Source organism: Danio rerio, chromosome 2, assembly GCF_049306965.1.
Source record: "Danio rerio strain Tuebingen ecotype United States chromosome 2, GRCz12tu, whole genome shotgun sequence".
Lineage (NCBI taxonomy): Eukaryota > Metazoa > Chordata > Actinopteri > Cypriniformes > Danionidae > Danio > Danio rerio.
This window is the reverse complement of record NC_133177.1, coordinates 34859988-34882926: the sequence shown is the minus strand read 5'-3', so window position 1 is coordinate 34882926 and position 22939 is coordinate 34859988. Positions and strand designations below refer to the sequence as shown.

The following is a 22939-nucleotide window of genomic DNA, read 5'->3' as shown; positions in this document are numbered from 1 at the left end:
CATATCTGTGTGCATGTAGGCTGAAGAGGACTTGAAAAAGGCCCAGAGGGTTTTTGATGATCTCAATGTTGGCCTGCAGGATGAGCTGCCCACACTTTGGGATAGGTGAGACATTTTAAGACCGGTTATTGCAATTTAAGGTTAAACACAGGGGCGTTTCTAGAGGGTGGCTAGTATCCCCGTCTCAATAACCTTGGTCACTCTTCAATATTTCATCAACTTCTACACTTGGAAGTGTGGATTAATGGAATAGTGACATTAAAGGGCCCATGAAACTAAAATAAAATGTTTTAGATTTTACTATTAGTTTTGTTCGTTTTTAGAATATCTATAAGCTAGCAAGAACCAAAACAGTGACGAAATTTGCTCTTAAAAGATATAAAATTGATATAAACATGTAAAGCTTCTAGTTTGTCATCTCTAGTATCTGGCATGCCTTGTCTACTTCAAGACGCTTTTGCTTTAAACACTATCTTTATGGATTTTAGTAGCTTTTAACCTGTACAACAAAAATCAAAACCAAACATACAAAATAATAATAATCATCATTAAAAATAAAACAATAAAAATAGAGAAAATGCAAATAATAAATAAAAATAATATTAAAAATATATAAACATATAAGTAAATGCATGTACTTACACATACAAGATAAAGGCACATCATATTACAACAACGATATATCAATAGCAGGTTATACAGAGAAAAGATTTGTGTCAGTTTCCTTCAGGAAACCTACAAAGGGATCCCAAATTTTGAAAAACTTTTCAGGTTTTCTCTTGACTATATAAGTTAATTTTTCTTAAGCCAAACAACAAGACAATTCCCACAACCATTGTCCAAAATGCAAGCTTTCTGTATTTTTCCAAAACCGAGCTATTGTAAGTTTTGCATATAATAAACAGGAAGTTAACAGTTTTTTTTATCTGAACTAGCAAAAGTGCTTGTAATAGAAAAAAATATATATAATACACAGGTTTGGACATTTTGGTATATCCTGCTTTAATGCTCCCAAAAATGTTCAACCAAAAGACACTTCCAAAAACAATGATATAGAGTTCATATCTCTTCATTACATTTTATGCATTGATCAGGAATGTTTGGATTCAGTTTGTGAAGTAATTCAGACACCTCACATTTGATGCGATTGTGATCAACCACTCTCACTGGCAGAGCTGTGGGAAAAGCTAAACGCTAATGGCTGTTTTTAAAAAAGGGAAGGGACTACACTATGCCCTGCCTTCTCTTCATGTTTAGGTTGAAATTACATCAAACATTGAATAAAAATGCACATTTCAAAACACAAGCCTAAACAACAAGCCCAAATATGCTTATAATAAGTGGACATGGCAACACTGCAAGCACACACAAGGTACAAGGAATCTGTTGTCCTTGCTTTAGTTCAAACTGCAAGACGGATTAAGCCAATGGTCTCAAACTCAACTCGTTGAGGGCCGCAGCTCTGCATAGTTTATCTCCAACCACCTCCAACTTATACCTGCTTAATAGTGTAAAGTAGTCTTGAACAACTTGATTAGTTGGTTCAGCTGTGTTTGATTATGGTTGGAGTAAAACATAGCAGAGCTGCGGCCCTCCAGGAATCCAGTTTGAGACCAATGCATTAAACACTTAAAAATGACGTTTGCTGTTAGACCAAACTACTTATTTAAAATTAGATGAAACAAACTCAATTATTGAGTTTTTTAGCGACAACTTAATTGTTTTATGTTCAATCCAGTTAAATTTGTAAAAAGTAATTTGTTCATAAATTCTTTCATGTTGTCCAAACACAAATTGTAAACAGTTAAACATCATAAGAAACATTTTGAATTTATGGTTAGTGAGGAATTGTATGGGGCAGCACAGTGGCTCAGTGGTTTGCACTGTTGCCTCAAAGTAAGAAGGTCACTGGTTCAAGTCCCAGCTGGGCCAGGAGGCGATTCTGTGTGGAGTTTGCATGTTCTCCCTGTGTTGTGGGTTTCCTCCAGGTGCTCCGGTTTCCCTCACAGTCCAAACACATATGCTATAAGTGAATTGAATAAACTAGATTTGCTGTAGTGTATGAGTGAGTGTGTGAATGTGAGAGTGTATGGGTGTTTTCCAGTGCTGGGTTGCAGCTGTAAAGGCATCCGCTGTGTAAAACATATGCTGGAATAGTGGCCAGTTCATTCTGCTGTGGTGACCTCCGAAATAGAGACTAAACTGAAGGAAAATTATTGAATGGGAGAAATTGTATGTTTTTTTAGGATGACACTTAAGTCACACTACATGGCTGAATTGCATAAGAATATAGTCTATAAGTGTATAATTTAGGATGCAACTGTTGTCATCTATATGCATTTGTTTTTTTTAAAGGCAAATCTTTTTTTTTTTTTTGTACATCATTGTCAGGTAAACATTCTCAAAGAGAGCTTAAGGTTTTCTCATTCTAATTTCTGATGCTAGTTGTACCTTTGTTTTCATATGTTTTGAACCCTTCATATAAAACATTATATGCAAGTCTAGCACAATAATACAACATCAATCTCTTATATAACCAAAGCTCTGCTGTATCATGCCCAGCATAATTATTGTACTCTCAGAGAGGTGTCAGTTATATTTAAAGCCTGGTGGCCTCACAATACAAGGCTCTGTCCGATAATATTGATCTCATTTGACCAAAGGCCTTTCTGCAATGTACATGTACATGCAGTGTTCCCGATTTATCCATTAGTTGCACAGCATGCTAGCTGTGAACACTCTCATGCCATGTCGTTTCTGCTGTTATGTGTTGTAGAAGAGGTAAGGTGCTGATTTCTCTATATTTTAATAATGGAACATAATATACTGCAAGTTAAAAGCCAAGTAAAAAAGAAAATAGGGCACATTTATCAAATGTAACATCATGTGATTGAACGTTTTTTGTTTTTTGTGCACTATAGCAACTATAGCAAGAGATTGTCCGACTTTAGCTAATCTGGATTTCTCTGCGTTTGTAAACTGTGTGGGCTGAAAGGAATGTGTCCTTTTGTGCATTTTCGATGTAAGCTGCATCTACACTGCAGATCTTGATGGTCAATTCCGATTTTGTGACAGTATCCAATGTTTTTGCTGACCGGCTTACATCATCTTTTAAAAGGAACTCATTTCCAATTGTCTGCATTAACACAGCACACGGCAAAGGCACAATGACCAGTGAAAAAAAAGAGCTGGCGCTGACTGACAGACGATAATAAAAGATGGCTTTTTTCTCCATTCCTGATTTCAATGTGTTCACAGGGAGTACATTTTTTTTATTCTTTTGGTTTATATTCTTATAGTTGTTTAACTATAGTTTACTACAGAAAAGTTCTTTTAATCTAGCCATTTTTAAACTAGTAGGCATCTTAATGTAATGCCCATGGCTTAATTTATGCACGTGATGTATGACAGTTTTAATAGTCATAATAGTTTTAATGCTTACGTGGTGGACGTTGCGTGCACTCTTCCTCTCTCTCTCGTTAACATGCTTAAATACTTGTGCTACATGTAAATATAAAAGTCCTGTAAATTTTTTAGTCCTCAAGTACGAGATTTAAGGTTTGTGAAGTAGTCTGTTTTGAAATGAAAGGGTCAGAGATGACGTCATTCGCTAGTTTTTAATGTTTGACTCGCATTGACAGGTGAAAATCTGATCTACCTGCTTACACTGTAGACACTGATTCATATCAGATAAATTTCCACATATGAACAAGGCCTAAATCTGATTTAAGTAAATTTAAATTTTTTTCCAAACGTACATGAGCTAAATCCGATCTGTGCCACATAAGAGAAAAAAAATCTGAATCGAGTCACTTGATCCATGGAGTGTAAATACAGCTGTAATGTGTTGGAAATGTACAACATTTGTGTGGATAACAGCAGGACTGCTGCGATAAATGTAATAACCCACCATAAATAGCTGTTTACACAACAGGAATAATCCTTTTTTCAAAATGATCAGAATGCAAGTGTCTAGAATTAGTCATCAGTTCATTTAAAGCACATTTTCTTTTGTCGTAAAGAACCATAAAGAGGTGCAACAGATAAAAGTGATTTTAAATACATAAATGAAAGTGAATTAAATATTATGTTAATGTTTCAAAAATATATATTACTTATTATAATATATATATATATATATATATATATATATATATATATATATATATATATATATATATATATTAATATATTAATTATTATAATAAATATCATTTTTGGGGGAACTATACCTTTAGCTAACTTTATTGATATTCTGAGTGTTGATTGATTGTGATTGTATGTAGTAATGTGTGTTTAGGTTGTGGTGAATATGCTGTGGTAAGCAGTGTGTTGTTTTGAGCTGAGAGGGTCTGTCTGCTCACTGGAGCAACAGTCTGGTTATATAATCCATCCAATCGGCAGCTTCCTCTCTGCACCAGCCCTGCAGCCACGCTCATTTCAGTACAGGCCAGAGAGAAATGGGGCTGAGATACATTTATAACTGTCGCAGACGTCACTATATATTATTTAGAATTTCAGGGTTCTTTTCAAGTGTAACTTTGAGTGGTGACTTACATGTTTGAATTTTAATGTGGTGGTTTATTAAGGATTACAATGTCTTTAAATGAATAGTTCAGCCCAAAATGATGATTTATTCCCCATTTACTCACCCTTAAGTGGTTTCAAAACTTTTCATAAGTGCTCAAATAGTTTTAAAGGTTTCTTTTTTGTACTAAACATTAGTACAGTTGAAGTCAGAATTATTAGCCCCCCTTTGATTTTTGTTTTACTTTTAATTATTTCTTAAATGATGTTTAACAGAGCAAGGATATTTTCACAGTATGTCTGATAATATTTTTTCTTCTGGAAAAAGACTGATTTGTTTTATTTCTGGAAGAATAAAAAGTTTTTAATTATTTAAATAAACATTTTCAGGTGAAAATTATTAGCCCCTTTAAGCTATTTTTTTACGCTAGTCTACAAAATAAACCTCCATATACAAAGAATTGCCTAATTACCCTAACCTGCCTAGTTAACCTAATTAACTTAGTTAAGCCTTTAAATGTTCCTTTGAGCTGTTTAGAAGTGTATTGAAAAATATCTAGTCAAATATTATGTACTGTCATCATGGCAAAGATAAAATAAACCAGTTATTTGAAAAGAGTTGTTAAAACTGTTATGTTTTAGAAATGTGTTGAAAAAATCTCTCCGTATAACAGAAATAGGGGGGACAATAAACAGGGGGGCTAATAATTCAGGGGGACTAATAACTGTATTTTAAAGAAAGACAGAAATCGGTCACCATTGACTACACGCTTTTGTGTTTAACAGAAGAAGGAAGCTCAAACAGGTTTCTTACAAGTGAAGAGTGAGTAAATGATGACAGAATTCTCAGTTTTTGACTGAACTCCCCCTTTAATGTAATGCTGAGAAAATGATGTTTAAAGAGATAGTTCACCCCTAAAATTCTGCTATCATTTACTCACTTAATGTCTTTTGTCTCCAATAGAAGGAAGAAACCAAAATAGGTTTCGACCAAATGAATGGTGGGTAAATCATCACAGAATTTTCATTTTGGGTGAACAATCTATTTAGGGTTCAGACAAGTTTGTGTTAGTGCATTACATTTTCCTTTACATGTGCTTTCCTGTTTTTTTTTTCTCACAGATTTTCATAAGAAACATTTTCACAATCTAAACCTTGGGTTTTTTCTTTTTAAACCCTGCTTTTAGCCCCTGGCTTAAGAACATTTTACACTTTCAATTTTATAAGTGTGGTTAGCACTATGTTTTACCCACTGCTCCACTGAAAATATGTCAGTTGGTATTAAGAAGAGGCTTTTTTGTTACAACCTTTATAACATGATAAGTCAGTTAAGAAAGGTAGCAGTTTATAATATAGGCAATATATATTATGAGGATATACATTGTTATTTATGTGAACAGGTCACATACTGTAATTGTCCAATCAATGGCACTGGCATTACAAATATGCAAATAAGCATGTTAACCCAGTGATTACTCATTTACTTAAAAATTCTCTAAGATCTTTTTTAAAGAGAAAAACATTTTTTTAGATTCTCCAGATGCTTGTTCAACACATTGCGCACTTGTTGGATGCTGAAGCCTAATCATTATTCCTCTCCTTTCCTCTTTGCAGTCGGGTGGGGTTTTATGTGAGCACCTTCAAGAACGTCTCCAGCCTGGAAGCCCGATTCCACAGGGAGATCTCTTTTGTAAGTTGGTTTAATTTCTAATGCTAAGGTCAAATTGTAAAATATAAGCCTGATTTGCCACATTCCCATGATGTCCCATGGTGATTTATAAACTACACTGGGATGCAAGAATTAATCATTTAATCGACATGACAATTGGCTTACTAACTTATAGCATTTGTGATGTTTTATTACATTTATTCATTCTCTTTTAAACATGGCTTTCAAACATGCCAAATTAAAAGACAAATGGTGGTATTGGTGCTGCTAAAGGTGGAATTATACATATGTAAAAAAAACTTTTCTTTTAGTTGCTAGCTCCAATTTCTCAACAACTTAATGCATCTCTTTAAAGATGCACAATGATTGGTCAGAAAGATGTAGTCTCAAATGTTTTTGTCCATGAAATAACAAAAATTTAGAGGTTCACATCACATAATCTGACAATGACTATAGTTACAGATAGAAATGTTGCTGCATAAAGGTATAGAATCTGTTAAACATGATGTTTCTGTCACAAACAATAAAAAAACTGGGTGCTCAAGAAATACAAAGACAATGTTTTTCTTTGTGAGTCATAGTTCTTTCTAGTCGCATGAGTAACCCGGGATTGACATCCTCACTACAGTTCCTGCTGCATGAGGGCTTTATTAGAGCTGTCACAGGCTGCTGTTTTTTTCAAAGATGGTTTATGATAAAATTCACGTATTTATGGAGTCAGTTTAAGAGCTTTTTTTCTGATCCTGGCAGACAGTCAAAGAAAATTTCTCATGCCTTTTCTTGATCTCATTTTCGACTCAAGCTGTCCGTTGTGCCACAGCTAAAACTCATGAAAGATAGATATCTTTGTGTATTTGTATTTTAAAAATCGCTGAAGAGACACTGATAAGTCATTGAGGGATATTGAAGAGGCTTTTTAACTCTGTAACAAAGCAGAGCATATTTTGAAAATCAGATCACAACCCGAATGTGTAAATTAAACATATAGCTGCTCTGTGAAGTGTCTCACCCTTTAGATTAATGTAGGTGGAATACAGATATTCGTGATCCATGCAGTAAATATGCACATGTATTTTAGCAGATGTTCAGTGTGAGATTAAAAAAAACTTTCATTTTCTGAAATGAGATCACATTCAGTGTTTTGAAATGCATTAATTCTACTGTTAGAGAGACAAGTGAATGCTCGTGTTTTCTTTTAGATCCACACTTTCCATTTATCATTTAACAGTTTACTCGTCATTCTGAGTCCACGCTGAAGGTTGAACTGTTTCAACAGTGAACTCTACATGGTATATTGTGTTTATTATTAGACACAGCATGTGGCCGTCAGTGGACATCAGTGCATTGTTAAAGACTTATATTGCCAGAAGGGGCATACAGTACAGCTCGGCACTGAAGCTACTGCAAAGATCTGCTCTGTTTGTGCAAGCGTGACCAGCACTAAGGTCAATGCATCTCTGCAGTGACATGCTTTTCTTTTATAATTAATATTTTTGTATGAGTATGAACTATTTGTTTCCCTTCATTCTACATTCAAAACACATTGAAATCATTTGAGCATTAATTGTTTATGATGTGATTATGAATTAGAAATTTAAAAAATATTTTGATTTACATACTTTTTATTACCAATCACATGATAATGTTTAGGTTCATTAGGTTGACATTTTTAATGGTCATCAGAATCTTAAATCCTTGAACAATGTTAATATTTAGATCTAAAAATCAAAAACCTTTGTACATTTATATGTATTTACATTATGTATTTTTTCATCTTTGCATCAATTTACAAAAAAATTAATTACCTGTGAAGTGTTTCTATCGCAGTGTCTATGACCAAGACATTTCTTTACTATCTCACACAATTCGTTTCCTTTTTCTAAATGTCTTTATAATGCCATCGTGAAGTGTTTCTTTTATTATTCAGAAATAAGGATTGTAAAAAAAAATGATTTGTTGTACTCTGTGTGTGAACTGTGCTCTAAGTTTAGCCAACTATGATTGCTAGAAACCTGTAAATGTGAAAAGGGCCCATGAGCAATAGCACTACAATACCTAAATCTCTTTTTTCTCTATGTTTTGGATCTAGCTCTGTCATAAGCTGTATGAAGTAATGAATAAGCTCGCTGAACAACACTCAGACAAAATGTTCACGATTCAAGGAGCACCCAGGTAAGAAACCCCCATTAACCTCCATCCCCAGAAAGTACAGTGTACTGTATATTATAGTAGAACTGTTGGTTCTCTGTAGTAGATATACTGTAGGCCCAATCCCAATTTTACCTCTTAGCCCTTCCCTTTACCCCTCATTTTGCATGTTTACGTGAAGGGGTAGGGGTTTCACAATTTTCTTTTGCTTGAAGGGCTAAGGGGAAGGACTAGAAACCCCTTAAAACAAAGATTTTTCAGGACCACTCATTATTACGAATTAAACAACAAACAAGCATATTTTTAATACATTCATAAGGGCGTTCGTGTATTACCATCATGCATTAAAAAAAACAAACGCTAAAATAAAAAACGGAAAATTATTATAATCTATAATACCTAATAATAACTCCTCTACAGTAGTCTCACAACATTCTGTCACTCGATGACACTCGAAACCCCTGTCAGAAAAGTTTAGTGGCTGAGAATAAGCTTTTTACAGTGTCTGCTATAATGTTAATGTTGTTTTCGTGTGTTTACATAGATGGATATGGCCACTGTGTAAAAACACAGTACAGTTACGATCTTATTGCCACATTTTATCATTATAACAACATGATATATGCCTTCAGTGATTTCCTAAAGATAAATACCAAAAAGAAAGCAACTGGAATAACTACAGCAGTTGAAATCGTCAATCTCATGAAGTATGACATATTATGACGTATGTAGGCGTTGTAGTGCTGTCCCATTTCTTAGGAGTAAATTTTAAAGCCCTTCCACTTCGCACTCTGTTTCAAGGGCCAAGAGGAAGGGGATGGGGTAGGGGTACAAAAATAGAATTGTCATTGGGCCATAGATTGAAGAATCTTATTTTGTTTAATATGTTACAACCTTATTAAATAAAAAGAAAAAAAGTGTTTCCATAATTGTGCCTTCAAATGCTTACAATTAAACATTTGTATGGGCTCTGTTTGTGTTCTTCCTGATACAGAGAGAAACGGTAAGTGGAATAGCATTTAGACTATTGCGTAGGCATTAAAGTTTTACTTTCTCTTATGTGTTAAAAAGTTTAATATAAGATAACCAATTTAGTGAAAGAACACATTTGAGTTAGTAAATAACCTGTACAAAGTTGATTTGTACTGCAGAAGACCCCATAGCTGAACAGCACTGTGCTTGAGAAGATGATGATTGTGTTTAGTTTTGTAGATCTTGTTGGTGATTGGTGGTGTCAAAAGCCTTTAGTGGGCAGCTGTTTTGTTACTGTATTCAACTATTGCTTATTGGGATTTCAAAGCTTTGAATGTTCTACACTGTCCAATTTTCCTGAATTGCATCATAATGAAAATAAAATGATAAAGTAGCTAATAAGCTGATTGTGATAAATCCATTTATAAGTACTTTGACAAACTGCAGCAAAGTGAGACCAGTTCTTTAACAAGTTATATAGCAAAGGCTGAACAGGTTGTTCTCCATAAAAATCTCTATTAAGAATTCTGATTGTATGTGAATGAAAAAGGCAACAATACAGGATCCAAGATACAGTTGTGTTTTTTAATAGTTGCAGTTTTATTGTTTTGACAGCGACTCTGGGCCCCTACGATTAGCCAGGACTCCCTCCCCGCCTGACGATGAGAGTCCAGACAGCAGCCCAGCAGCCAGTCCTAACCACACACTGAGGCCCACATCTCCTGGCCCACCTCGACCCAAATCACCTTCACAGGTAGAACCTAACAATTCCAAAACACACAGCCCTCGTGATTGTCCAGGTTTCCTGCAACAATCAGGCTGAATTAATAAATAAATACTTTAAATTTGCAGTATATTCATGATGTGCAGTACAAATAAGACTTATAAGATAGGCTACAGATAAGGTTTTGAATTGTGAGGTCCAATGCTGCTTATGGTATCTCTTCATATCAGCTGAAGATGGGACCTCCAAAACCACCTCCTCCAAAAGTTACTCCAACCAGGGAGCTTCAACAAGAGCAGATAATCGATCTGTTCGATGGAGGATTCCCAGAGATCAGTGTTACATCACCACAGGTGAGTGAACATTGGCTGGAGTCCTCTGCTATTTCCAAAAACTTATAACCCAATGCCCTTATCAGGAATTTTACTAAAATTAAAAATTGGATCCATTTTATGTTCTTACTTAAGCCAAACGAGAGGCCCGGAGAATCTCTTCTGGACCTGGATTTTGATCCATTCAAGCCTGATACCAGTACACCTATTGGGCAGACCCAATCACCAGTATCTCAGGTCCTTCTGACCACCTTGTTTATCTATAATTTCTCTATTTTTAATTAACATGGAGTATTAATCAGTCAGTAAATAAGAAAAGTTTTTGTTTAAATTATGTTTTTTTTACACAGACACTACCTTGGGATCTTTGGACGGTGAGTCTGATATCAAAAGAAGTGGCCAGAATTTGAAATTATTTTTGAAATAATAATTTTGCACTGGCATGAAATGTGATGGTTATTCTCATGACAGACCTTGAATTACTCCAGTCAAGCTGACATCAAATAACTCTGATTTCATTTCTAGGGAGATGCTGCACAACCTGCACAGCCCGTAAGTAATGACTGATGAAAGTGTCTCAGTATGAATGAAGTGGAAATGTAATTAAAGTTCATGGCAGAATTAACCCCAGCTTTCAAGACTTTGGAAAATGGCAGATTACCTCATAAATGTTAATTTATTCATTACTGTTGCCAATTAAATCTGTCTGACATGTCATCCGTGTGACAGCATCTCAGTTAGCACATGTTCTTGTACTCTGTTCCTCAAATCAAAATATTAGTTTTTTCATTTTTGTTTCTGTGACAAATCTGTTTTCTGTTTTACCCCTTCTGTCTCATGACCCCCACTCCCTGTTGGCCCCCATCTTGTTGAGAAAACTTGTTTGAATAGTAAACAGGTTTTACCTTTCTTTCCTCATCAGGCTACAGATGCTGGCTTCACTGCCAACTGGGCAGCTGACTTTGGCTCTTCTGCCACTACGGTTACAGATGAATCTGCAAATACTCAACCTGCAGCGGATGGGCAGGGCTGGCCACCTGCTGATGGTTGGCCTACAGATTCAACACCACAGCCTCAAGGAGAGACGGCCACAGATGAGGTTAGAGCCTGGGATACGGAAAATTATCCTGAGCCAAACCCAGACTGTGATCCCTGTGCTGTGGGGGGTGGCGAGGCCGAACAACAGCATCCAGGACAGGGGCAGGAGGGTGTAGAGGAAGGGCAGACAGACTGGGCAACAAATCAAGTGGAATGGGCAGAAGAAAAGACAGGTTTCGTGTCAGAGGAGGGAGGGGCAGAGGAGACAGTAGGCTTACAAGCAATGCCTGGAATCATTTTCACCAATGAGTTTGGTCAGGAAATTCAGGATCCCATGGAGGGTGCAGGGGCAGATAGTTCCAGATGGGGCCTATCTAGCCAGGTTGATCTAGATGGATCCGGGTCAGAGTACGAGACTGCTGAAGAATGGGGTGATGTTCCAGGACAAAATGGTGGGTGGGTCAGTGCAGATGATGAGCTTGAATCTACTGAGAATGAGAATGCTGTTGTGGCACCAGAACAAAGTTCTGTGGCCCAAGTGGGCTTTGCAGACTGGGGAAGAGCTGATGGTGTCGGTGTCCCCGAGCAGATTACCCCCGCTGACTCTGGATTTGGCGGTGATGCATTTGCAGCCAACTGGGATCAGCCTGAAGCAGCGCCATGTGGCTCAGAGTTTGAAAAAAGCCCAGGCGAGCTGCTTGCAGACCCAGCTGAAACAGGAGCAGATATGCCTCAAAACATTATTGAATCTGCTCTGAGTTTAGACCCTTTTGGCACCGAAAGTAATGATCCATTTGGTACAGGAGATGATCCTTTTGCCACATCAGGGGATGACCCATTCGGCACTGGTAATGATCCATTTGCCACCTCAGATCAAGATCCAAGTGGCTTTTCTGGGAGTGATCCTTTTGCTACAAGTGGCAGTGAACTTTTCGGTACAGAAGAGTTACCAACAGAGAATGTGAAAACTGGGTTTGATACTGATCCGTTTGCTGAGAGCCAGCCAGAAGGCGAAGGACAGTGGTCAACAGACCCCTTTGCAGCTGGATTCACATCAGACCCTTTTGCTACTGAGGGTGATCAAGACCCATTTGCTAATGAGATCACATCTAATCCTTTTGACAATGAAAGTGGCAGGGATCCATTTAACAACGAGAATGTCCAGGAGTGGGCAAAGGGTTTTGACTCCACTGGGACAAAGGAGACTGGTGGTGATGAAAAAGACTCTGGTGTGTTTGATGACAACACTGGACAAGGCAATGGGTTTGCTCAGTGGGCAGCCTTTCCTCCACCAGCTGCAGATTCCGAGAGCTCCAGTAAAGGCTCCTGGCAGGAGGTGAGCGATAGCAGTGGCTTCTTCTCTTCTGATGGCCAAGGAAACTTCACAGCAGGCTGGCCAGGTGAGGCTGTTCCACCTCAAGAGCCCATTGCCTCCTTCCCTGGGCCACAAGGCAGCTCTAATCCAAAAAGTACTGTTGCAGAGGACCGGGTTATTCACAAAGAGCCAGAAAACTCAGACCTGTCTGAAGATGAAGTCGCAAATCGAAGATACGGAAAGTTATACCAAGAAATAGATACCGAACTGGAAGAGGTACCTGATTCCTGCCACTGTTAGCTTAGTATAGAGTAGACTACAGCGAGAATACTTCCCTCTTTTCCTGCCTGCAGATGAAGTACCACTTTCCTGCTACAAAACCCTTCGGACCCAGGAACCCTTCCCACTGTCCACAGCCCCAAGACCTGTTCTCCTCTCTCTCCTTTGCTTGCTTTGTTTGTTAATTCTGCTAATTAAGTACAACTTAGTTTTCCGACTTAGTCTGTGCAATTAAAATACATGTCTTTAAGGGTTTAAATACTAATTGCTTATTTAATTCGGTTTAGGTTTCCAACAAGACTTTTAATGGATTTCCTAAGGTAAATGAGAGGTTAGAATGGTGCTCTTTGCAGTAGATTAGAAGAGAAGTCATAATGAAAATATGAATCACTGTCAATGTGGCCTAAGTGACTGTGCTAGGCTAAAATAGTAGAATTTTAGCGAAGCTTTTAGTTTTTAGAGATGCTGTAATATTTGTGGATTTTTTAAATTTCTTTTAATGTATTTAATCTTTTTTTTTTAAATACATTTGCTTGATGTAGAGTCTGTAAAATCAAAATGGGTGGTTTTATCACCAGTCATTGTCATTATATCTCTTAGTTTATTTAAAAAATATCTTAAAGCAAAAGATAAAATAATACTGGATCTAAACAAAAATCACCCCCCCAAGTAGTTGGTCCATTTTAAGAAATATGTATAAATATAGAAATACAGGATATTTCTAACTTATTTCTGATGTTACCATATTTTATCACAGTTTTTCTTTTTACCATTTTTTCAATGAATACGCAGAATCGTGTGGTAAAAATAACAGTGGTTCTGCTTTAATAAGTCTACTGTTGTTTTTATTTTTAATGCTGTGATGACCCCTACTAATTCCTTTTCCTTGAAAGATCTGATAAAATATTTCTCACAAAAACGATTTTAGAACAAAACAACCCTGTCTAACTTAGCTGGTTATATTTCTGATTTCATGTGAGTAATGTGCTTATTTCTATCCTTTTATTCTCTGTTATTTTTAGGATGCAACAGTCCCAACATTTATGGCTGACTTTGATAAGATGGTGAGTGGATTTATTTTAACTGTTAATGCTTTGCACCATCCCTGAAATAACTCCTCATAATTAGTTGCTGTCAGTGGGTATGATGTATAGATGTTTCTCGTAATATAATTTTGTTGTGCGCAATCTGTTCTGTTTTGTTGGGAAATATTTTCAAATGCATTTTATCATGTCTCCAATGATTGTTGTGCCTCAAATTGTGATTGTACAACATATACTCATATGTCATTGCTTGTTTCAAATGTTAGATAACTGCTGGGTCTAATCTGAAAGTGAATGTGGTTTTAAACTTAGTGGATTAGACACTAGTCCAGAGGTAAGGGTATCATTTGGCAGTCTTCTGATTGTGTCCTTGTAAATGTACATAAAGCCTGAAGCCGAGGCTGAGGCCCCAGAGGGTGATGTAGCTGAAGGAGAAGGTGAAGCATCTCCAGCCTCAGAACCTGAGGGTGGAGAGGGTCCTGTCACCACTCCTCCAACAGACACACAACCTGAGGAGATAACAGCTTCAAGCCCTCCCGCTGAAACGCCCACTGTGAGTGACGAAGCGTAAAAATCTAACCATCATCAAAAACATTGTCACCACCTCCTCCATCATCAGCACCATTGTCATCATTTTTGTTATGTTCATCAATGTTTTTTATCATTACTGTTATTATTTTCATCACATCATCCTCATCATCATCATCATCACGGTCATCATCATCTTTATTTGCATTGGCTTGTTGATGCTTTTCATCACATTGTCAGTATTTTAAGCATCTTCATCGTTATCTTCTTCTTCATCATCATCATCCTCATCATCCATCATGTTATTGCCATTGTTGACATAATGTTATACGATCATTACGTTTTTGCCTACACATTTCACTCACACCAAACCGATCAGAAATGAACAATAGCCACTGATCATATTTGTGTACTGTTGTTTATAAAGAGCACTGTGGAGTCTCCAGTGTCTGCTGAGCCTGAAGCAGCTGAGCAGGCTGAGGTATGTGCCTTAAACCACTAAATTTGGAATTAAAACTGTGCCAGCATGGTGGCCATCAAACATATTTAGTTTGAAAAGGGAGATTGTCTATATTAAGCTCTTTTGTAATTCTGAATGTCTTTTATTTTGTTAAAATAGCATACTTTGTGTTTTTCTCCTGTTTTATTTTCAGTATTAGTTTTTTTATTTCACATTGGCTTAATTATGTTGTCATAAACACAGTGGATCTTTAAAAATACACTGCATTTACATGAGTAGTTAGTAGTACATCAATAGTTTTTACAAAGAATTAGGTTGAGCCTGAGAATTGTATTGTTGATGAAAAAGTCTCAACCATTCTTTAGCTCCCAGTTGAGGACATAGAAAAGGAGCAACTCAGTGAAGAATCCCCGGTAACTATAACTTATGTCTAATGAATGGCATAGGAGAAACTCAAGTCATATGCAGCACTGTCGCATATGTGCTTGCTTTCGTACTGTATCTAGCAAATTTTCTGTAGAAACAGCCATTTGGCTTTAGCAACGTGTGAAAATGAATTATGTATGAGATGCAAGATATTATAGGCGAACAGGTGGTGTTATTTGGAAGTATATACATGTTACAGGAATTGCAGATAGCTTGAATGATTTTTATTTGCATGTAGGACTCTGTTCCAGTCCAAGAAACAGAAAAGGAGTCACCTACAGAGGCGGCTCTGGTAATTTCACTTCTATAATCATTGCATAATAATCATGAAATGGGTATTGTTACCACATTTCTGCAGCTAAACATGTATAATAAAGCTTCATTCAGATGTTCATCCAGGCTCTGATATGGAAGAGTAGTAACGGTTATGAAGAGAATCCAGACACTCATTCATTTAGCATGTGTCATTGTCAATTTGAATATATGAGTGTGTAATGATGCTGACTACTACATTTCTTTTTGCATAGGCTTCTGTTGAAGATAAAGAGTCTCCCATTGAAGAGACTCCGGTAATTGTTTAAGTCTTAATAGATCAAATCACTTTTTTTAATGTTATGTTTTTGTTTCATGCAGTAATTTTAATGTTGCTGTCAAAATATTTAATGTATTTTTGTTTTGTCTTATGAAGCCATATGTAATTGCATTTAAAAGTCCCCTTGAACCGGAAACTGCGATCGTTATTCTTTTTGTATTGTGATGCAGTTCCTAGAAAAACTGAATTTTAAATGAGGAAAACAGTGGGCGTGGCTTGTTTTTTTCTACAGCAGGCTAAATGAATGTAGTAAAGTAGGCATTTCACTCAGAAAGATCGAGAAAGGCGATTTAGAAGAGTTATTAGGACCGAACAAACTCCTCCTGCTAATTATTCCTGTTTATTGTCAAAACTGACAGTTGGAGCAGTGTTAGCCACGCCCATTACCTCAAAATCAGGTGATCTGATCGTTTAACTGAAAACAAACAGAAAGTGAATTTCCAGATTTCAAATAAAGATTACAAGGGCAAACATTTTGTTTGTCTTAAATGGCATGCACAGATGAATTGTTCATGACAAAACTGGTAATGTGAGCTAACAAAATCACATGGCTAGTTTTGATTTCCTGGGGACATTAACTATTTTATTTATTCAGTCTCTGAAATTGTCAAATTTGAATAGCAAATCAAGTTCTTTATTAATTTGCATTGAAAATACACTGTAACCTAATTATTTTATACATTTTAAAATTACCATCTGGCTTTATATGAAACTTGGTGTGGTTGGCAAACTGTTGCACTGGAACAGGATGGTAGCCATACTAGTTTATGTTTTGTTTGTTATTATTTGTTGTTGCTTTTTTAACCATATATGTTGATGGATGGAGACTTCTAATAAGCACTGTGACATTAATCAAAACCTCTAACTCATCTTTTTGTGTATATGTATTATTTAACGTTATTGAGGGTACAATCAGTAGGTGCATCATCTGGCAGCACTAGGCATGGGCTGGTATAAGATTCTGACAGTATGATAACCTTGGATAAAAATATCACAGTCTCACGGTATTGTAATTACTGCTTCAAAATATATCATTTTTAAATGTCTGGGTAAAAAACAAAAAGCTTTTTTACCTTTTGAACACAATATATTTTATTTTGAGAAACATTTAAAATATTTTGTAGCAGTAAACATGTCTGGCTAAATGAATTATTGAATTTTGCAGTCTTCATTTGTTTCAAAAACAGATTTTTTTTACAATTTAAAATGACATCTTTTCTGCTGGAGATACTATTATCCTAAAAAACAACAATAAAAACAGTAAATAAAAAAAACTTACACATACCTTAGGAACGGTATTGCAGAAAATTTTGACGGTTATAAAACCTTGAGTTTTCCAAACCATGGTATACCTTGAAAACGGTTATTGTCAGCACAATAACAAACACCATCCAGCCCTGACAAAATAAAAAAAATCTCCAACACAAAGCTTTGTTTTTCTGATGCTGCCACTGTTTCTGCAATTACTGATCGCACCTTTATTGTTTAGTTTTCATTTTATGTTTTGTTCCCTGGTGTTTTCTGTTCAATTTGTTTTGAACCACATAAAGGTTGCACACTCTAAAGCCGATTAAACAGACATGATGTTACAATTCCCCTGCTTACTGAACTTTAAATAGTGACTTAACTGATGACTATTATTACCCATCTAATCACCGTTTTTGGTTTCCATGGTGACTCCATTCTTACATCACCATAATGGGCGGTGATTTTACATTCTCTCTTTGTATGCTTTATTAGTGACTAAGCGAGCGTCATTCTTGATGCAAAATCATTTATTGCAAAATTTGAATCTATTCTTTAAGTTAAACAGAGCTTTCTTCACATGTTTATTGGGATCATATAGTAGTCACTATGATCTGAGGAATGTTCACTCATGCTACTTCACCCACAAGGCAACCACTATGAATCATGACCCCTGATCCTTCATTAAACATTTCCCTCAACCAAAGTACTTGACTCTTGGTGAAACTCAAGTCAGTTTGTTTTTGAGAACTGACTTGCCATTCCACATGAGGGACGGTTTTAACACGTGAATTGAAACTGCTCCCTGCACCCCTCATTGTGACACTCTTGAGTGCTCCCCTCCGTGGTACCCTGCACCGATCCATCCATGAGTGGCTTGTGTTGAGTGTTCAAACACTGGCTCTCACTCCTGGCCACCTCTCCTAGACTATAGATGCCAAACCAGAGGAAGAGACCAGTTCATTAGAAGCCAGACCAGGAGATGAACCAGATAATGTTGAGCCCAAGCCAACAGATGAACCTGATAAGGTTGAGACCCAACCAGGAGAAGTTCCTGATAATATTGAGCCCAAACCAGGAGATGCTCCTGATAATGTTGAGCCCCAGCCAGGGGATGAAACCAGTAAGGAGGGTGCTGCAAACAATGGGAATGAGGAGGTAGATATTCTCTTGTGATTCTGCACTTTGGTATGCAGGCCATTGACAAGAACCCGGTTTCTTTATGTAATCATAAGGCACACTGATACTTAGAATTGTAAACAAAATGCTTTACAACAAATCTGTTTTGCTTGGTTTTTTATTTTGTAACTTGATACTGTATGTGAATTTTTTTTTTGGTTGTTTTTGTTATCACTTTACAAAAAAGGGCTCATTTGTCAGCCTAATTTAACACATTAAACTAGCACGAATAATCTATTTCACAGCATTTACTAATTGTTTTATGTTAGCTAATATAAATACAACTGTACTTTGTTCACACTGCATTAACTAAAGTCAACCAATATGTTAAATTCACAAATAATGAATGCTGGGCAAATATTTTACTTTAAATGCATCATCCTAACATGGCACCTTTAAAATGTAACCTTTGTTATGTTGTTTTTGTTTATTACATTATTTTTAGTATGTATTACGTTTGTATGTATAATTTGTTTAACATGTATTATGAAATAGTGTCAACTGTTAAGTTATTATTGGTCAAAAATGTATTTTTAAATCTTACCTTGAAGGTGTTGCTTGAGTTGCAAGTTGTGTGATGCTGTTTGTTTGCCTCACCTCAGGAGAAAATGCCTATCCCTTCTGTTGTTATTGAGCCTGCCTCTAGTAATGAGGGTGATGATGACCGTGATGGTGATATTACATCTCCAATTGCGACCGGTGACAATGGCATGATCGCAGATTGCCAGACAACCAAAGACAGCTCTGGAATGCCTCCTAGATTCCTTTTCAAGGTGAAAATAAAGACAACGTTACATTACATTACATTGCATTACATCATCCATTAATTCATTTTATTTCAGCTTAGTTTCTTTATTAATCTGGGGTCGTCACAGCGGAATGAACCGGCAACTTATCCAGCATGTTTTACGCAGCGGATGTCCTTCCAGCTTATTGCATTACATAATAAAAAAATACATGGCTAACTTTATGAGAAAGCCTTGTCTGAAAGGTAAAGTTGTTCAGAAAGTTTCCAAAATAGTTATCTCACCTTCAACATAAGGTGATTGTCACTTTTACAAAACATTATTGCAGTTAGAGATTATACACGTTTATTTTGCAATAATGAGCAACTGCGTGAACATTACATGGCTATTCTAAAAGAATATACTGTAGCCTACTGTAAAAATGGGCTGGAAATCAGTGTTAAGAAAAAAAAAAAAAACATGGCTAACATTTATGAAAAAACCCTTGCCTGAAAGTGTAACGTTAGTCTAAAAAGTGCATAAACTGGTTATCTTACCTTAAACAAAAGGTTGTTACCTCAATTTGACAGAACATTAGAACTAGCAACAAGACGAACACATTTTGAAGCAATATAAATTGTGCCAGCTGCATTTAAATCGCATTTTAGTTCAACGTGTATCTAGTAGTCATAGGAAACACGTGACCGCTAGATGGCGCTGTTGACGAATCAGAATCAAGTATTCCACACATCCACAGATGATCAGAGAAGACTAGTCAAATACAAACACACACACCGACTTTGTTTAAATTAATTTAAATGTTTATTTTATGTTATATTTCTTTATCTATACAAATATATACCGACATACATACTTTTTAATTGTAACTGGTTGGTACTGTCTAATGTGTTTTTCAGCCAGTAATGAACCCAGTGAAAGCTTTATGAGACTATTTTTATTTCATAAGTTTCCTTTTAAAGCATGGATGTTGTAATGTAACTCAAATACAAGCAGTTAAATAGACTTAAGCATACATTTGGTTGTTAAAGCGTAAAAGCGCAGGCGCTGTCATTAGCAGCAGACTAGCACAGAAATTCCATTCAAAATACTAGGGAAAAATTAACTTCCATATTTTCAAGACATGGCATGGGAAAAATATCATTTAATGCAGTGCTTCTTGTTTGGTCTGATGGCCACTTTATAGCTGATCTCAGCCAGGCAATGATGATCACTGTTTTTTAATGAAACCAGATAGTAAACGCAACAATTTTTTTATGCGATGACAATTAACCAGAAGCCCTGGAGCTGGCTGACTGAAATTAAAAGTCTACTTGTTTTAAGCTTAATGCTTTCCCAATATCGTCAGCACACTAATCACAATAAATCTCTTAAAATTATCTGTAATAGAGAAAAACAAACAGAGCTTTTATGTTTCTTGTTATGCTGTCTTGTAGGTTGAAACAATGCATGATTTTGAAGCGGCGAACCCAGATGAACTGGAGCTGAAGAAAGGAGACATAGTTTTGGTAGTACCAACAGAGCTAGCTGAAGATCAGGTATGATATCCCTCATTTCATTCTCTTTTATCAGCAGGACATCTGTGTTTTTGATGTTCATTTCACTCTTTCCTCAGGATGCCGGTTGGCTCACTGGCATCAGAGAGAGTGACTGGCAGCAGCGCGGCGCCTCGGCCAAGAAAGGACTGTTTCCTGAAAACTTCACACAGCGTCTGGAGTAAATGACCTCAGCGTGTTGCAAGAAGGCCGTGTGGATCTGGACATTTGCAGACAGAGCCACACAGCTTGATGTCTGATGTACTGATGACAGCTGTCAATCAGACTAGGCTCAGACCACTAGAGGAAATAACAATGGAAACAAGTGGAGACACAAATACCTACTCAGCGCATAAAGAAAATAACCAAGCATGACGTGATAGTATGGTCAACCTTTTCTCGCGAAACCAAGATTAAATCCTTTTTTTCGTTTACCTGTGAGCAGCAACGAATTGATGTGTGCTTTGTTGGAATTCTGGTGACCTCCACATGTAATCCCTGTCTGTTTAAAGAAGAACTAAAGTGAGCGTTTCCCCCTGAAGACTAAACCTTCTCCTCTCTGCACCAAGTGTATTGTACTGACTTTGTTGCTCTGCAGCGAATTTTATCAGAATTTGTAGTGATATGATCTATTTAACCATTCTAAGTGTTACACAAAAAAAAAAAAACTTAGGTGTTTTCTTTGAGATATTTCGGATATAAATGTGACATTGCATCATTGTTAGTGTTCTCTGTAGTTTCACGGCTGGCCGTGCGCGGCTATGGTGGTGGTATTTGGCATATATTTGATATTGACATATAGTTTATGGCCGAGAGTTTCAGTGTTTATGCCAAATTAATCAAAGTCCTCTTGGTGAATATGGATATGTGTTGCGTTTACAGCATGAGAAATGTTGTGAGAAGAAATCTGAATTATTGCACCAGGCTAATATAGCTTTGCAAAACACAACATGTAGCTCCCTATAATTATGTGTAATATATTCACAATGACATAAATGCAGAACCTATTCTTGAATGGACGTGGAAATGTTAATTTATGAATGATGTTTTATGTTTTGGAGAAATTGTATTTATTCAACTTTATATTTTTTCAGCCAATGACTAGTGGGAAAGTTCGGGGCGGGAAATCTAAAAAATATGCAATATATGTAACTGGTTGATAGAGTTATCATTGTCTTCATTGTTTGGTTCTGAGACAAAAAAAAAAGACAAAAAAACAGCATCACTCCTGTGTTCGTATTGTTAGCCTCACTGTAGAACATTTCTGTGATGTACATATCTGTGCTACTTTAACTGTAAAGTGAATAAAGAATAGTTCATACGACTTCTGGTTCATCTTCACAAATTAAAACAGTGTTTACATACTGGGAATAGTTCCACAAATCAAACTTCACTTAGTTTATAATCCCTGGTCAGAGTAGAGCGTTATGAGATCTGTTGATAGTGCAAGTTGCAATCTGAGCTGCATCCAATGCTTTTTAATGCGCTCGCCTAACCCCACACCTAACCCTAACCCCTCACAGCGACGTCAGTTGCATTGAGTCTGACAATGTATTGCTGAGATATGCAGTCTCAGCTTGCTTCATCAAGGCAGCAATGCATCCAGATAGTACTGTGCTCTTTGTAATTTAGTTTGTGATGACATCCATTAAACACAAGGGGGAGACATTTGTCTTGTTCATTTGTCTTTTATAAGTAAACTGCTGCATTAGCTATGTGTGTAGTTGCTTTTAGCTGTTTAAGTCAGTTTATCTGCACTGTTTTTACTTGAACAACTGCTTTTTTGTTATCTAACATTATGACTGATAAAGCTAAAACATCACCTGACACCTTATTATAAATTGTTTGCAAATTGTTTATTGCATTTGAAATGTGTATACTGTCTAAATATATTAAGTACTAGTATAGTCCAATAAATAATACATATTTAGCGAGAACCTAAAAACCACATTTTAGCATTTTTCATTTATTGTAGAAAGCCTTTTATTAAATAACTTAACTGAAAAAGAGTATACACTTGCTTTTTTTAAATGTATTGTTTATTGTTGTATCAGACACTGCTCAAAAGGAATCTGGACTCTGAATGTGTTCAAATACAGTATAGATACTGAATCATGTCCATATAGTTAGTACTGGCCTATGCTGTTACAAAAATCAGTAAAAAAGTCAGTTTAATTGATATAA

At 36.3% G+C, this 22939-nt stretch overlaps 2 protein-coding genes across 38 annotated transcripts in view; one reads left to right on the top strand and one right to left on the bottom strand.

Moving 5' to 3' along the window:
• The window catches only part of otulinb (OTU deubiquitinase with linear linkage specificity b), a 58771-nt gene extending 39530 nt beyond the window's left edge, over positions 1-19241 (bottom strand). Inside the window, exon 1 of the mRNA XM_073909818.1 lies at positions 19022-19241. The gene's annotated coding sequence lies outside the window, so the exon portion shown is untranslated. The remainder of the gene's footprint in view (positions 1-19021) is intronic.
• The window catches only part of amph (amphiphysin), a 45777-nt gene extending 23698 nt beyond the window's left edge, over positions 1-22079 (top strand). The window contains exons 7-26 of one of the 37 annotated variants that reach the window (XM_068223376.1): positions 20-105; positions 6142-6217; positions 8286-8368; positions 9932-10070; positions 10271-10393; positions 10508-10609; positions 10723-10746; positions 10898-10924; positions 11295-11471; positions 13292-13324; positions 14027-14068; positions 14436-14600; positions 15003-15056; positions 15401-15448; positions 15700-15753; positions 15989-16030; positions 18226-18456; positions 19080-19250; positions 20657-20758; positions 20836-22079. In XM_068223376.1, coding sequence (XP_068079477.1) covers positions 20-105; positions 6142-6217; positions 8286-8368; positions 9932-10070; positions 10271-10393; positions 10508-10609; positions 10723-10746; positions 10898-10924; positions 11295-11471; positions 13292-13324; positions 14027-14068; positions 14436-14600; positions 15003-15056; positions 15401-15448; positions 15700-15753; positions 15989-16030; positions 18226-18456; positions 19080-19250; positions 20657-20758; positions 20836-20940 — 1884 coding nt within the window. In that variant the 3' untranslated portion in view covers positions 20941-22079. Of the gene's footprint in view, positions 1-19; positions 106-2580; positions 2782-6141; positions 6218-8285; positions 8369-9931; positions 10071-10270; positions 10394-10507; positions 10610-10722; positions 10747-10897; positions 10925-11294; positions 13002-13291; positions 13325-14026; positions 14069-14435; positions 14601-15002; positions 15057-15400; positions 15449-15699; positions 15754-15988; positions 16031-18225; positions 18457-19079; positions 19251-20656; positions 20759-20835 lie in introns of those variants that run through there. The other 36 variants (XM_009298602.4, XM_068223375.2, XM_073913830.1 and 33 more) reach the window with 36 other exon arrangements.
• The last annotated feature ends 860 nt before the right edge of the window (positions 22080-22939 follow it).